Source organism: Delphinus delphis, chromosome 2, assembly GCF_949987515.2.
Source record: "Delphinus delphis chromosome 2, mDelDel1.2, whole genome shotgun sequence".
Lineage (NCBI taxonomy): Eukaryota > Metazoa > Chordata > Mammalia > Artiodactyla > Delphinidae > Delphinus > Delphinus delphis.
Window position 1 is genome coordinate 42,909,130 of NC_082684.1, and position 12,366 is coordinate 42,921,495.

Consider the following 12,366-nt stretch of genomic DNA (forward strand, 5'->3'; position numbering starts at 1 on the left):
GTGATTGTAAAGAATCAAATGAATAAAAATCCACGAATCCATCATCATATTTTAAAAAGAGAAAGGGAAAAAAAACAAGGAAAGTTCTTTTTTTGTAGAATGTCAGCTAGTAAAAGAAGAAAAGATACTTAGAAAACCATTTTGCATCCCCAAGGCAATAACTGATTCAGGCAAGGATCAGCAAAGTAAACTAAAGTCATTAAGTGGAAGGTTATGAAGAACAGGATATCCACACACACTACCAAAGAGTCACCCACCAACACTAAACCATCTGCAAAGAGGAAAAACAAAACCTTTATAGTGGAGAAAATTCTGCTCACCGACTTGACTCTTAAAGGGATCACTCTTAAATTCAGTAATAGTAGGGCAACCTGATATTCTGTTTCTTGACGTGAAGCAATAAAATACACAAGATCACTAGTGAAATCTTCTTGCCAAGAATGTTTAACCTGAATCCAATCAAGCCTTCACAGTTTACAGGAAATAGAGGGACTAGAAGATGTTAGAAGACAACATAAAGAAACAACCAAATTCAGAATGTGGGCCCTTCTACAAGACAACTGCTCTGACTTGAAAAACCCAATGTCATTTGAAAAAAATATGGAGAGGCTATTCCAGACTTAAAAGACTAGGGATCTAGAACCAAATGCAACGTATAACATTGACTGAATCCTGGTTGGGAGGAGCAGGGAAGCTGCTACTAAAAACTTCTTGAAACAAATTGGGAAATTTGAATAGAGATTAAATTTTTGATGATAATAAGAATTATTGTCAATTTTCCTTAGGTGTGATCATGGTGTTGTGATTATATAGGAGAATCTCCTTGTTCTTCGGAAATACATACTTAAATTTTTAGAGATGAAATATCATGATGCCTGAAATTTACTTTAAAATAATGTAGTAGCGTGGTGGGGAGAGGGAGGATTGCCAAAATCTTTGACCCACAAAACCAGCAATATGGTTTTATCTAATATATATCAATACATAAAGAGTGTTAAAGCAAGCATGGCAAAATGTTAACAATTGTTGAATCTAGGTGGTGGCTGTACAGTTGTTTATTGTACTATCCTTTCAACTTTTCCATGTTGAAAATTTTTCATACTCAGAAGTTGAGGGAGAGAGGGGAAGTCTTCTCAGAAATATTTTCCTTAGACGAGATCAAATGTACCTTAAAATTTAAAGAAGCACCTTAACCATTCTAAAGAAGTAGCTTGCTTTTCCTCATTTGTTTATTCACCATCCATTCCAATACTCCTAAAATCTGCCTTAATTATTATTGCAAATAATATTCTAATGCTAGAATAGGCCTAATATAAATCCCACAATAATCAGCACAAGATTTATAAGTGTAAACATCTGGTTTTATACCCAAATAACAAACTTAACAGCAGTAAAACAAATCGTTTATTACAGCATATAATGCGTTATATTAAATTTACACAAAGATATATAAAAACACATACTGTTTATATCATACAGTCATTTAACATCAACAGGAATATCAAAACAAATACTACTCATGCACAAAACATGCATATACTGGTATAAAAAAAGGAATTTTACACAATACTGTTTACCAAAAAAAAATTTATTTTTTAAAAGCCCTTCCAAACAGGGTCAGGGGTCCAATCTGGACTGGATTGCACTAATACGTTTGGGCTAATGCTTAGGTGGCACAGTGCCCCGCGAGCAGTTCTGAGCTTGGAGTCGTACCCAAGGGTTATTTCACTAGGAGTGAATTTCTTTGTACCCGATGACCAAAATGTTATCCCAAAGGCAAGTCTCCAAGGGAGGAATGGTTGGATCTGCTGCAAATTAGGGAGGAGGAGAAAGGCATCAATGTCGGGTAAATGGCCCTAGAAGGGGTTACTGTAACCAGGGCCTAGGCACCAAGTGTGGCAAAGGTTTTAGTGAATCCTTTTAAGGTATTACCAGCCTCCCTATCCAGGTCACCTCTCTGGATGTAGGGTCTGGTCTTCAAGTTCTGGGTCCAGTAAACCAAAGAGTTCTGAGGAGAATACAGAATGGGGATACATCCGAGAAAAGAAGAGTATATAAAAAACTACAGAAAACCATGACTGCCCCTTGTATCTACCTCACACAATTGTATGTGATACCCCCAACAGGAAAACCCTCATGGAGACGCTGCCCTAAAGAACCAAAGCAGCAAATATATGTCCTAAATTCCATCCACCTGACCTCCAGATCAAAAGGTCTCATCCCATTAACACTTGACCATCAAAACCTGTGCCTTCACAGATGCTCACAAAATGTCAAATAAAAACCATCTGATACCACAAAAGTCACTATCACCACCATTAGAAACTCAATATTCACTTCTAACCAGCAAAGACATTCTTTACCTTCCACTAAAGGCACTAGGCACTAGTGTCCATACTTGACGAAGATGAGACATAATTCACCTCGGTCTTATCTAAACCAAAGGAAAGCATTCCATGGGATTATTACGCACAAAACAGTAAAACGCCGCCGTTTTTTCGGGAACTAGAAAAACCCCACTTTCTACACCAAGGACGTTACTCAAACGGTTGTCATCAGTTTCAAAGAGCCAGACCGAAAGCGCAGGATTTTCTTCTTGAGGTTGTGTGAAGCCTTAATTTTGACGAAGGTTTTGGTGGGGTTGTGGTGAAGGTCCGGGGCCGGGACCGGCTGCAGAGGGAGGGTCTGGACAAACTGGGACCAAATCAAGCCTCCGCTCTCCTCGGAATCGCTAGTGCTGGTGCTGTCGCCCACGAACTCGCCCTCGCTCACACTGGACTCGCTGTCGCCGAAGCAGTTCGTGGTGTAGTTGCTGCGCTCGTCCTCGCTGGTGTCCAGCACGGTGGAGTGGAACAGGGACTCGCACTCGGCCGAGTACTCGGAGTCGCTGGCCGCGTAGGCGTAGGGGCTGGCGTAGGGCAGCGGCCTGGCCGCGAACAGCCCCGTGGGCTCCCGGCGGCCCCGCCGCGCGCGCCGCAGCGCCTCCTCGTAGGACACCTCGGCGGCCGACCTCCACCGCCGCGAGTCGGTGCGCTTGTGCTTGGGCTTGGCCACCACCGCCTCCCGGCCATGGCCGTGGCCGTGCCCGCGGCTCCCCGCCCGGTGGCCCGCCCCCAGCGGCCGGCTGGGTGGTCCCACGTCGGACTGGCCGCCCCCGCCCCGCCGCCCCTTGGCCGGGGCTCTCCGGAGTTTCTTATTTGTATCCGCATCATCGGGGAACCGACACTTCTTGCCGGCCGCCCGGCCTTTCTCCCTCACGGCGGGCAGCGCGCTCTCCGGCCCGTGGACGGCCGGGGCCCGGGGCTTCAGGGCAGAGCCCCTCGGGGTGGCCACGGGCCGTGTACCCCGGGGTGGCCTGACGCTGGGCGGCTGCGCCAGGACCGGCGGCGCCTTCCCCAGAGGCCCTTCCTCCAGGCTCTGAGAAGAAGAGCCCTCGCTTCTGAAATCCAGGGCAGGCCGCTCTTCCACTGGGAAAGCGGGAGACACCAGAGCGGAAGCGGCGGGAGGGGGCGCCGCCGTAGGGAGAGCCGCCGTAGGGAGAGCCGGCGGGCTGTTTTTCTGTGGCACCTTTTTCAGTGGCTGGACCACCTTGTTCTCTTGCAGCGAGGCGGGGACCTTCCCAGGGCTCTCTTTTGGGGAGGCAGCTGGGATCTGCCCGCTTTCCTTAGGAGACTCCCCTACCCCAGCAGGGGGACACCTAGCAAGTTCCTGGGAGGCTGGCTTGGCATTTTTGGGCAGATGCTTACCTGGAAGTTCAGTGGCAGTGCCTGGGGAGATGCCCTCAGGCGCGGGCAACCTCTTGCTTTCCAGTGGTTCTGGCTTTGATTCTTTTGACCACTGTTTCAGTGGGGACAACGTCCCATTGTCCAAAGAGGGGACCCCGCCAGAGGGCAAAGGCAGCTGTTTAGAATTCTTAAGGTTCCCACCGTTGCCCTGTGAGACGGCCGCAGTCACTCTGACACAAACGCTCCCATTCCTCAGAAGCCCCTTGGTGGGGTCAGCGTTCACACTGGTTCTCGGCTTGTTGGTCCTTACAGGGTGCGTTTTTTTCTGGACCAGGCTCAGAATGTAACCATCCATTTTCTTACTCGATGAAGGATGGGGAGCAGACCACAAACTGCTTGGAGAGGGTAAGGAAGTGTCCGTCTTGACGGCATCCAGCTCAGATCCGACACAAATGTCGTTGGCATGGCTACCGAGCCTCTCGTCTTCCCTCAGGGGATTGCCGGTCAGGCAAAGGAGGAACATTGGGCTCTGCACGGCCACAGCATGAAGCGGACTGGGGTAGCGATACACATCATTCCCGTTTTTAGACACCAGATCACACTGGTACTTGGGATTCACATCTGCAATGACACCAAGGGAATTAGACTGTGATGTGGAGGGGGAACGGCCAACTGCCACAGTGGCCTTCTTTATATTCCAACCATCCTATGAGATCTGAAAAACATTTTAAAGGTACACTCTGAAGAAATGAATTGGTCAGCACCATCTCGCCTCTGGCCAGTTTCTACGAAGACAAATTCATGGGTAGAGGGAGAATGCCGAAGAATCAACAAATACTCCACAAGCTATTCTACTATTTCACATACAGTTCACACTACTGGGTGACGGAAAAAATAATTAACAAAGGAATTTTTAACAAGCTATAACTCTGAAGGAAAAATACAGTCATTAAAAATGCTTTCAGGGCTTCCCTGGTGGCGCAGTGGTTGAGAGTCCGCCTGCCGATGCAGGGGACGCGGGTTCGTGCCCCGGTCCGGGAAGATCCCACGTGCCGTGGAGCGGCTGGGTCCGTGAGCCATGGCCGCTGAGCCTGCGCGTCCGGAGCCTGTGCTCCGCAACGGGAGAGGCCACAACAGTGAGAGGCCCGCGTACCGCCAAAAAAAAAAAAAAATTCTTTCAAACTATTGAATAATATGGGGAAAACACCTTAAAGTGGAGTGAAAATCATAATAACAGACTATTAATTATAGTTTTATTAAGACTGGATATATTCAAAGAAAAAAGCCTGAAATGAAGCACACCAAGATGCCAATAGAGCACTAGCATCTCAATGTGGTGGGAAAGCAAGTAATGTTTACTTTCTTCTTTATTTTCTATTTTCTAAATTTTCAGTAAATATGTACTGCATTATAACTGGAAAAATAAATGTTTTTTGAGTTGTTCTTTCTCTAGGCCACTCTCCCTTCTGTGTTCTATTCCTGGTTTCCCTTTAAAATACTTCAGATAAACTATACTCTCTATGGGCTTCCTCCTCATTTTTAATTTTTTTTTTTAGACCTAATTCTTAATGACATGTGTTCTAGTATAACTGTCAATTGAAAGGTCAGGGTAACCAAATTTCAATAGAGACTAATTAAATTTAAATAATAATCACCCTATGTTTTCAATAGTGACACTAAAAAATAAAGTACAATATTTCAGGAGGGAATTCTTGATGATGTTTTAAAAGACTGAGTAGTAGTATTAATGAATAAATTTCCCACATCTCAAAAATGTAGCTGCCAAAATACAATGACATCAAGCTTTCTTGCTTAATTAAATGATTTTGCTCTCGTCTTGGCATACATTATAAATATCAAATCCCCTGAATGACCTTTAGTTAGAGAAAATCAAAGTTTTTGTCACTATTTAATTTGTTGTCCATTATAATTATATTTATTCACTCAAATATTGAAAACGCACTACATGCTAGGTTCTACGTTGTTAATTTAAGGGAAAGCTCCACGAATTCCAATGATAATTAGCAGTTGGGGGAGGGGGGCGGGGAAGGGGGGAATACAGTCTAGACTCAGAAATAATATGATCCATTTGTAAACAAAAGATTATTGTAAAATAAAAGTGCCATGTCCCCAATCCCACCTCCACTGCCAATAAATAACTTGTTGTAAGAAGGGGAAACCTCTCTAGCTAATATCCTTGCCCATCCCTCCTCACTACCCCAAGGCCTATCCTTGTCTTACTTTAAGCCACATTAACCTAAACGACATCTTTCATCTCTTTTTCCTCCATAAAGTTAAGGAAACAGACAGGCATCCCAGCTGGCAAGGGCCAGCCCAACTGTCTCAATTATGTGAAGATGTGGCATTTGGGATAGCAGGAGTCTGTCTTTAAGGAAAACCTATACCAAAGTACCTTTAATAGGTTTATAAAATTTCCCTCTGAAACCAGATCTGCAGAGTGAAAGGGAACAATTACCAATGAACTTGAGGCCCAGATACTCTAGATAACACAGATTTGTGCTTCACCAATCGTTTGCTGCTAACAACACACACTGTACGAAGACATCAGCCAATTAGCAGCCTCAGTTGTTTAGTGTTATGTTTGCATTGCCTGGACCACAGAAATCCAACCTTCTACCCAAGTGGACAACACATACAAACCAAGGGTGCAGTGACTTGTGCCAGGACCCACAGCTCCTCTAACTTCCATATTTTCTCTGATCTTCTGAGGAATCGTACTAAAGCAGAACTAAGGAAGGTGTCCCGAGTTTCAGCAACAACTCTGCCATTCAGCAAATGAGATGCCTCTGACAAAGGCATATGAAACCAAATTCCTCCTCTGTTCGTTAAGAAGGTTGAACAGAACAATTTCTGGATTCCCTTGGTGTGGTGGAAAAACATGGACCTGGCAGATAGTCCTGAGCTTGAACCCTGCCTCTGTCACTTACTCTCTATATAACCTTAAGCAACTCACCTAAGCTAACCTCAGCAGGCCTCATTTTTCTGATACATAAAATGGAGCTAACAACACTTGCACCCTGAAGAACTGTCGGGAGGATTCAAAGCAGATAAACGTATGCAGAGCACACAGCAGTGTGCCACATGGTGGAAATGCAGAAACTCTTCCTGTATCAACAATGGCATGATTCTCTCTAGAGGTCACTGCAAGAATAGCCCAAAATGGGCAACATGGTCTAGGGGATCTCACCCTATCCACCTGCTAAAAGAAGAGAGCTGCCATCATGCAAGGCATTCTGGAGAACATGGAGGGGCCACTGCTACCAGAAGTGCCAAGCAGCTCTTAGCCAGGCTGACAGATATATTTATCTTATTTTATATATATATATATACACATTTAATGTAAGCTTTAGCTTTAAATGATTAACAGAACAAGAAAACAGATCCAAAGTAATTTTGAAAAGAAAATGCAAACAACTGAACAGCAAAAGCTCAAAAACAGAGCTCAAGAACTGTAATATTGGGACAGGATTTCTAAAACTAAGTCATCTTGCTATCATCAGAATATAAAGCCAGGTGATACCCAAAGAGGACTGGAATAGTGGTGATCTTGATTCTAGATGCAACTATGGCACTAAATGCAGAAAGCTGATGAAATTCTCTGAGCCTTTGTTTTTCATCAGTAGAAGCTAGACAACCTTTAAAGACCTTTGACCCCTTCCAATTAAAAATGTCTATCAATTGTAAAGAGTCTTACCTGCAGATTTGGGGCAACCATCTGAGATAGTCAAGGTTGCCTCCAAGGGGCTGCAAAAACAGGTGCTGGAATGACAAGTGGATAAACACTCACTAAAGACGGAGTTCGAGGAATTGGAAAGGGATCCCGAAGCCCCATCACTCAGTTCATAAAACCCTACAAATAAAAAACACCATTTGGGATTAAGATCATATCAAGCAATAACACACATTTGTGCCTAAAAGGAAAAGGGGTAATCATGTAGAAAAGGTAGGAAAGGGAGAATATGAGGGGGGGGGGGCACCAATTTTGGTTCACGAGATTTAGTGTCCTGACTTTATGGTTTCATTTCCAGCAATCTTTGGAAAAAGGCAAAAAGCCCATAACTATGGGTATGTTTCAAAGCTGAGAGCACCCTCACTCTCAAACTGACCTTACTCCAAGACCCCACCTTTAAAGATGTGCAAGGAAAGAGACTTAGATCTGTCAAACTTCAACTTTTTCATGAACATTTCAGAAAGAATAACTTGAAGAGAAAAACGAATCTATTTAAGTAGCCAAATGGTTTAAAAGAAAAAAAGAACACACTTTTGAAGTGGTCTCAGGAAGTTGAAGTGTGACTAATTTTCTAGCCCAGTTCTGACTTTCTCAAGTTTCAAAGGAGGAGCACTCTTCCAGAAATCTGAATAGAAGCTTTTATTTTTAAACTCAGGAGACTTCAGTCAGATCAATCTCATTATTAAAAATTTTGTTGTCTAACGAACTTATCTACGAAACAGAAACAGCCTCACAGACATAGAGAACAGACTTGTGGTTGCCAAGGGGGAGGGGAGTGGGGGAGGGATGGATTGGGAATTTGGGATTAGCAAATGCTAACTATTATATAGAGAATGGATAAACAATAAGGTCCTACTGTATAGCACAGGGAACTATATTCAATATCCTGTGATAAACCATAATGGAAAAGAATATGAAAAAGAATGTATATATACATATAACTGAATCACTTTGCTGTACAGTAGAAATTAACACAACATTGTAAATCAACTATACTTCAACAAAACAAATTTTAAAAAAATTCTGTTTTCTGATTGTTTCCCTCTTATGCAACTGAATGGCAGACTTCTCTTGTTTTGTTTTGTTTTATCCCCTCCGCACTGGAAACGAACTCCACTGCCATTTGCAGGTCTGGGAACGCTAAGTACAGGGGGCCAAGGCAGAACTCATGACCGCAGAATTCCTCCTTGTGCTGCCACACTCACCTGAGCTGGGGCGGCTGTCTGTCTCCAGGTGTTCCTCAGATGTCTTTTCCACATCCAGTCTCAGGTCACTTATCTGCTTGTCGAGTTCCTGCAACTGGTTCAACAAACCAGCATCTCTTCTCCTCAAACAATTCTGATTAGGAAGAAAGGGAGAAAGGAAAAACAAACACATTTTGGTGACAAAGAACCAGAAAGTCTGGCTCTAAGTATTCAAATTACCATCTGAAGAGTTCCCTAAGTCTTCCAAAACCAAAATTTTTACTGGATGACCTGAAATAAAGAAAAACTTCAAGAATATGTCCTACGTTGAATTCCACCTTCTCACATTTTGTGGTGATATAGTTTCTTCATAAAAACAAGACTTGCTTTTAGTTTCAACTAATATATATATATATATATATATATATATATATAAACTTACTTTTTATAGGTAGTATGAGAAAAACCCACTGAGATTTTTCAAAAAACCTCTGTGTACAGCCAGTTTTTTACAGAACAGTACTTCACTGTAGACTCTTTAATTTGTCAGAGTATAACAGATTTCCTACAATACACTATAATCTTACTTAGGTGAGATTTTCTGGCCAAATGTCCTGCAGAGTTTTGTTTTCTATTAGTTGCTTTGTGGGGTTTAATCAGTCTTAGGGCCTTTGAAAGTGAGAAACTAATACCAATAGCCAGTGCCAAGTATAATGTGAGCTGGCAGAATCCAAAACCCTCAAGGGAAGGTCCATCAAGATTTGAACTCAGCTCGGGTTTCCAAAGGTGACAGACCGTAGTGCTAACTCACACCGCCACCTAGTGCTTCCTATTGCTGGGGAAGCAAAAAAACAAAACTCAAAAGGCATCTGGTTCAAATCACAAATGCCAAGTCTACAAATGAAAACAGTACCACAAACACTGAGTGGACGGGAATTCTCCTGACATGCTGCCTTGCTCCCCTCCAGGGGTCAACAGGAATGCGCCACTCACAGTTGTGAGATTCATGAAGACAAGAAGGTGCTATTGTATAAGACAATGCACACAATGTCAATGACAGGCATAACCAGCAAGAATTGGCTCAAATCAGTGTCTGCTACCAAAAAACACAGCAAAATGCCAAAACAGAGGTATTGCACAAACACCATATACATATTGTACCTCCTTACAAAACAGATGCATATGAATCTACCCCTCCTGTCTGTTCTTTGACTTAAAAAGCTTGGAGACATAACATGCTTGTTTGTTAGAATGAGTTCAGAAAAAATGAACCAAACAAGTCGAAGCACTTTGATGCTCAAAAAAAGAGACAAATTATCTGAAAAGAGATAATACAAGAAAACACTTGACAAATAACCACACAGCATCACTGTTGGTAATCGTAGGAGGGACATTATCTAGCATGCGTCTAGTTTCAGATAGTATCACATGGTCAGATAAGGATTTTTTTTTTTCTCTCCTGTTTTCAAAACTACATTTTTGAGGTCACCGAAACAAAGCTGCCGCCATTACTCCGAGGCTGGGTCAAAAGCTGTTCTTCAATACATTAAGCGCCGAAGTTCTTTTTCTTCCCCATTAATGAAGACGGCAGAGAATGTCTGAGACGCTGACACAAATCCAATGATAAGTGCTCCCTGAGAGCAGGTTTTTCTCTTCGCCCACCTCCACCTCAAGTCACAGCGAGCAGTACATATAAAATATGAGGGGAGGGGGCACTTTCTCCAGCCAAATTTCCATCATTTGCATCGGTTTTAGCCGCCTTATACAAAAGGGCTTCTATCTTAAATTAAGCAGCAACCCCGGCAAAAGCTGGCAGGCTGGGGAAAGCCTTGGGAGGGGCAGGTTCCCCGCGGCCGCTTCCGTGTAATCGTAAAATTCGGCACTGGACAGTCAACCGCGCCACAAGCCCCCTCCTCGGCTTTTGTCCCCTCTCGGCGGGAGACCATGAAGCCAAGAAGCTCCCCAAAGAAATGCTATTTTAAATGAGGCTTTGCAAACCTTCGGGGAGAGGGCACGCTTTCGTCTAACTGGAGAGTTTGAAGGTAACAACCAGGAGACTCGAAGAATTCCAAAGGCAGAGCAGGAGGGGAGAGCAGCCACCCCCGCCCGGCCGTCCGCGCGGGGTTGCCAGCCCCTTACCTGACACAAAGCGGGCACACGCCGGGATCGCGTGGGCGTCGGCAGCCCACGCGCCGCGGGCGCCCTCGGGAACCCGGGTCAGGGGGCCACCGGGCGGGGGTCCCGGGAAGCCAAAGGATTTCCCCAGTCAGAGGCACCCCAGCGCCCACCGCAGGCCACCTGCCCGACCCCGGCCCGTCTGCAGGGACAGCCGTGCCCCACCTCCGGGCACGACCTACCAATTGCTTCCGCAGCAGCAAGATGTTCTCCTCCAAGAACTTCTCCTCCAGGCGGCTGCGCTGCGCCGCCTCCCCCGGCAGCTCCCCGGCGCGGGCTGCAGCTGGCCCCGCGCCCCCAGAGCTGCGCAGGGCGCCCCGGACCAGCAGCTCCTGGCGCTGGCGCAGGTACTCCAGCTCCGCCAGCCCGGCCAGCGTGGCCTCCTGCCGCTCGCGGGTGCGCTGCCGCTCCGTGTCCGCCTCGCCCTTCTCCCGCCAGCGCCCCTCGGGCTCCGCCGTGCGCTGCTCGCCCCGGACCGGCGCCGGCGGCTCCAGCTCCCTCGCCGTCCCGGCCGGACTCGGTTTCATGGCCCCCAACCCTACAGCGCGCACCCGTCCCCGCAGCCGGGCCGCCCGGGCGGAGGAGCGGGCGCTAGGGCTGCGGCCGCGGACTCATGCCTCCCGGCGGCCGGGGCGCGACGGCAGGGGCGGAGACCCGGAGCGCTCGGAACCCGCGCGCGGCCGCTGCTTGCGGCCGTCCGGGAGTGGGCGGCGCCGTCCGCTGCCGCCACGCGTCCCTCGCCGCGGCCCCGCAGCTGATAACGCCCTGCCCGGCGCTACGTCACGCGCGGCGGCCCGGCGAACCCCCGCCCGGCGCCCGCCTCCCCGCGCCGGCCCCTCGGTTGCGTGGCCCGCTCCCCCCCGGCTTCCCCCTCTAGTGTCAGGGGCGCTGCTCGCGCTCGGCGCCGGCCTCCTCCTCGCCGGGCCCTCCCCGCTCCTCCCTCTCTCCTCCCCCACTCTTCCCGCGGGCCTCCTCGCCCCCTTTTCGGGTTTACAGCACCCAGTTTTTGCCTCGCTCCTTATTGGTTCTTTTCCCTCGCACAAAGCAAGGGGCGAGCACCTCGAGCCCCAGCATCCTGTTACAGTCGGCCTCGCAGGCAGGGTCCGCGAAGGGACGCGGCAGTTGGGCTCCCCAGAGAACTTTCTGAAACTCGACCGAGTTGAAGCACACAACGTTAACCCTTTCCCCACCCGTCCACTGTTCGTACCCACTCAGGCTGATTTAGGTTTCTTTCACCTTACCCAGCAAGGTACAGCGAATGTATTCAAAGACCATTTCTTGGGTTTGGCTTTTTGGACTCCAAGTTGTAAAGGCAGGCACTACAAGGCACAGTGCAACGTTGTCCTAAAACTGTTTCACTCTTAGTTTTGTTGCTGTTGTTTTAATCTTTTCACGGAAGGCATTTATCAATAAAATTAGGCAGGAGGATGTCGCTCTATAGCAAGCGATTGCATCAGTTCTTTTGCAAGCACCGGGTTTAGTGAGTCTGCGCGCCTGCGCGCTTTGATTTTTGTTTGAGTTTTTTATTGTT

At 46.8% G+C, this 12,366-nt stretch overlaps 1 protein-coding gene across 1 annotated transcript; it reads right to left on the reverse strand.

The window, feature by feature from the left end:
* Positions 1-1,387: 1,387 nt before the first annotated feature.
* DACT1 (dishevelled binding antagonist of beta catenin 1) lies at positions 1,388-11,490 on the reverse strand. The gene is made up of 4 exons (XM_060004474.1): positions 11,018-11,490; positions 8,682-8,814; positions 7,441-7,596; positions 1,388-4,346 (listed from the first exon to the last, which is right to left on the reverse strand). The coding sequence occupies exons 1-4, from the start codon at positions 11,360-11,362 to the stop codon at positions 2,542-2,544; spliced, it is 2,439 nt and encodes an 812-aa protein (XP_059860457.1). The 5' UTR covers positions 11,363-11,490; the 3' UTR covers positions 1,388-2,541.
* Positions 11,491-12,366: the final 876 nt, after the last annotated feature.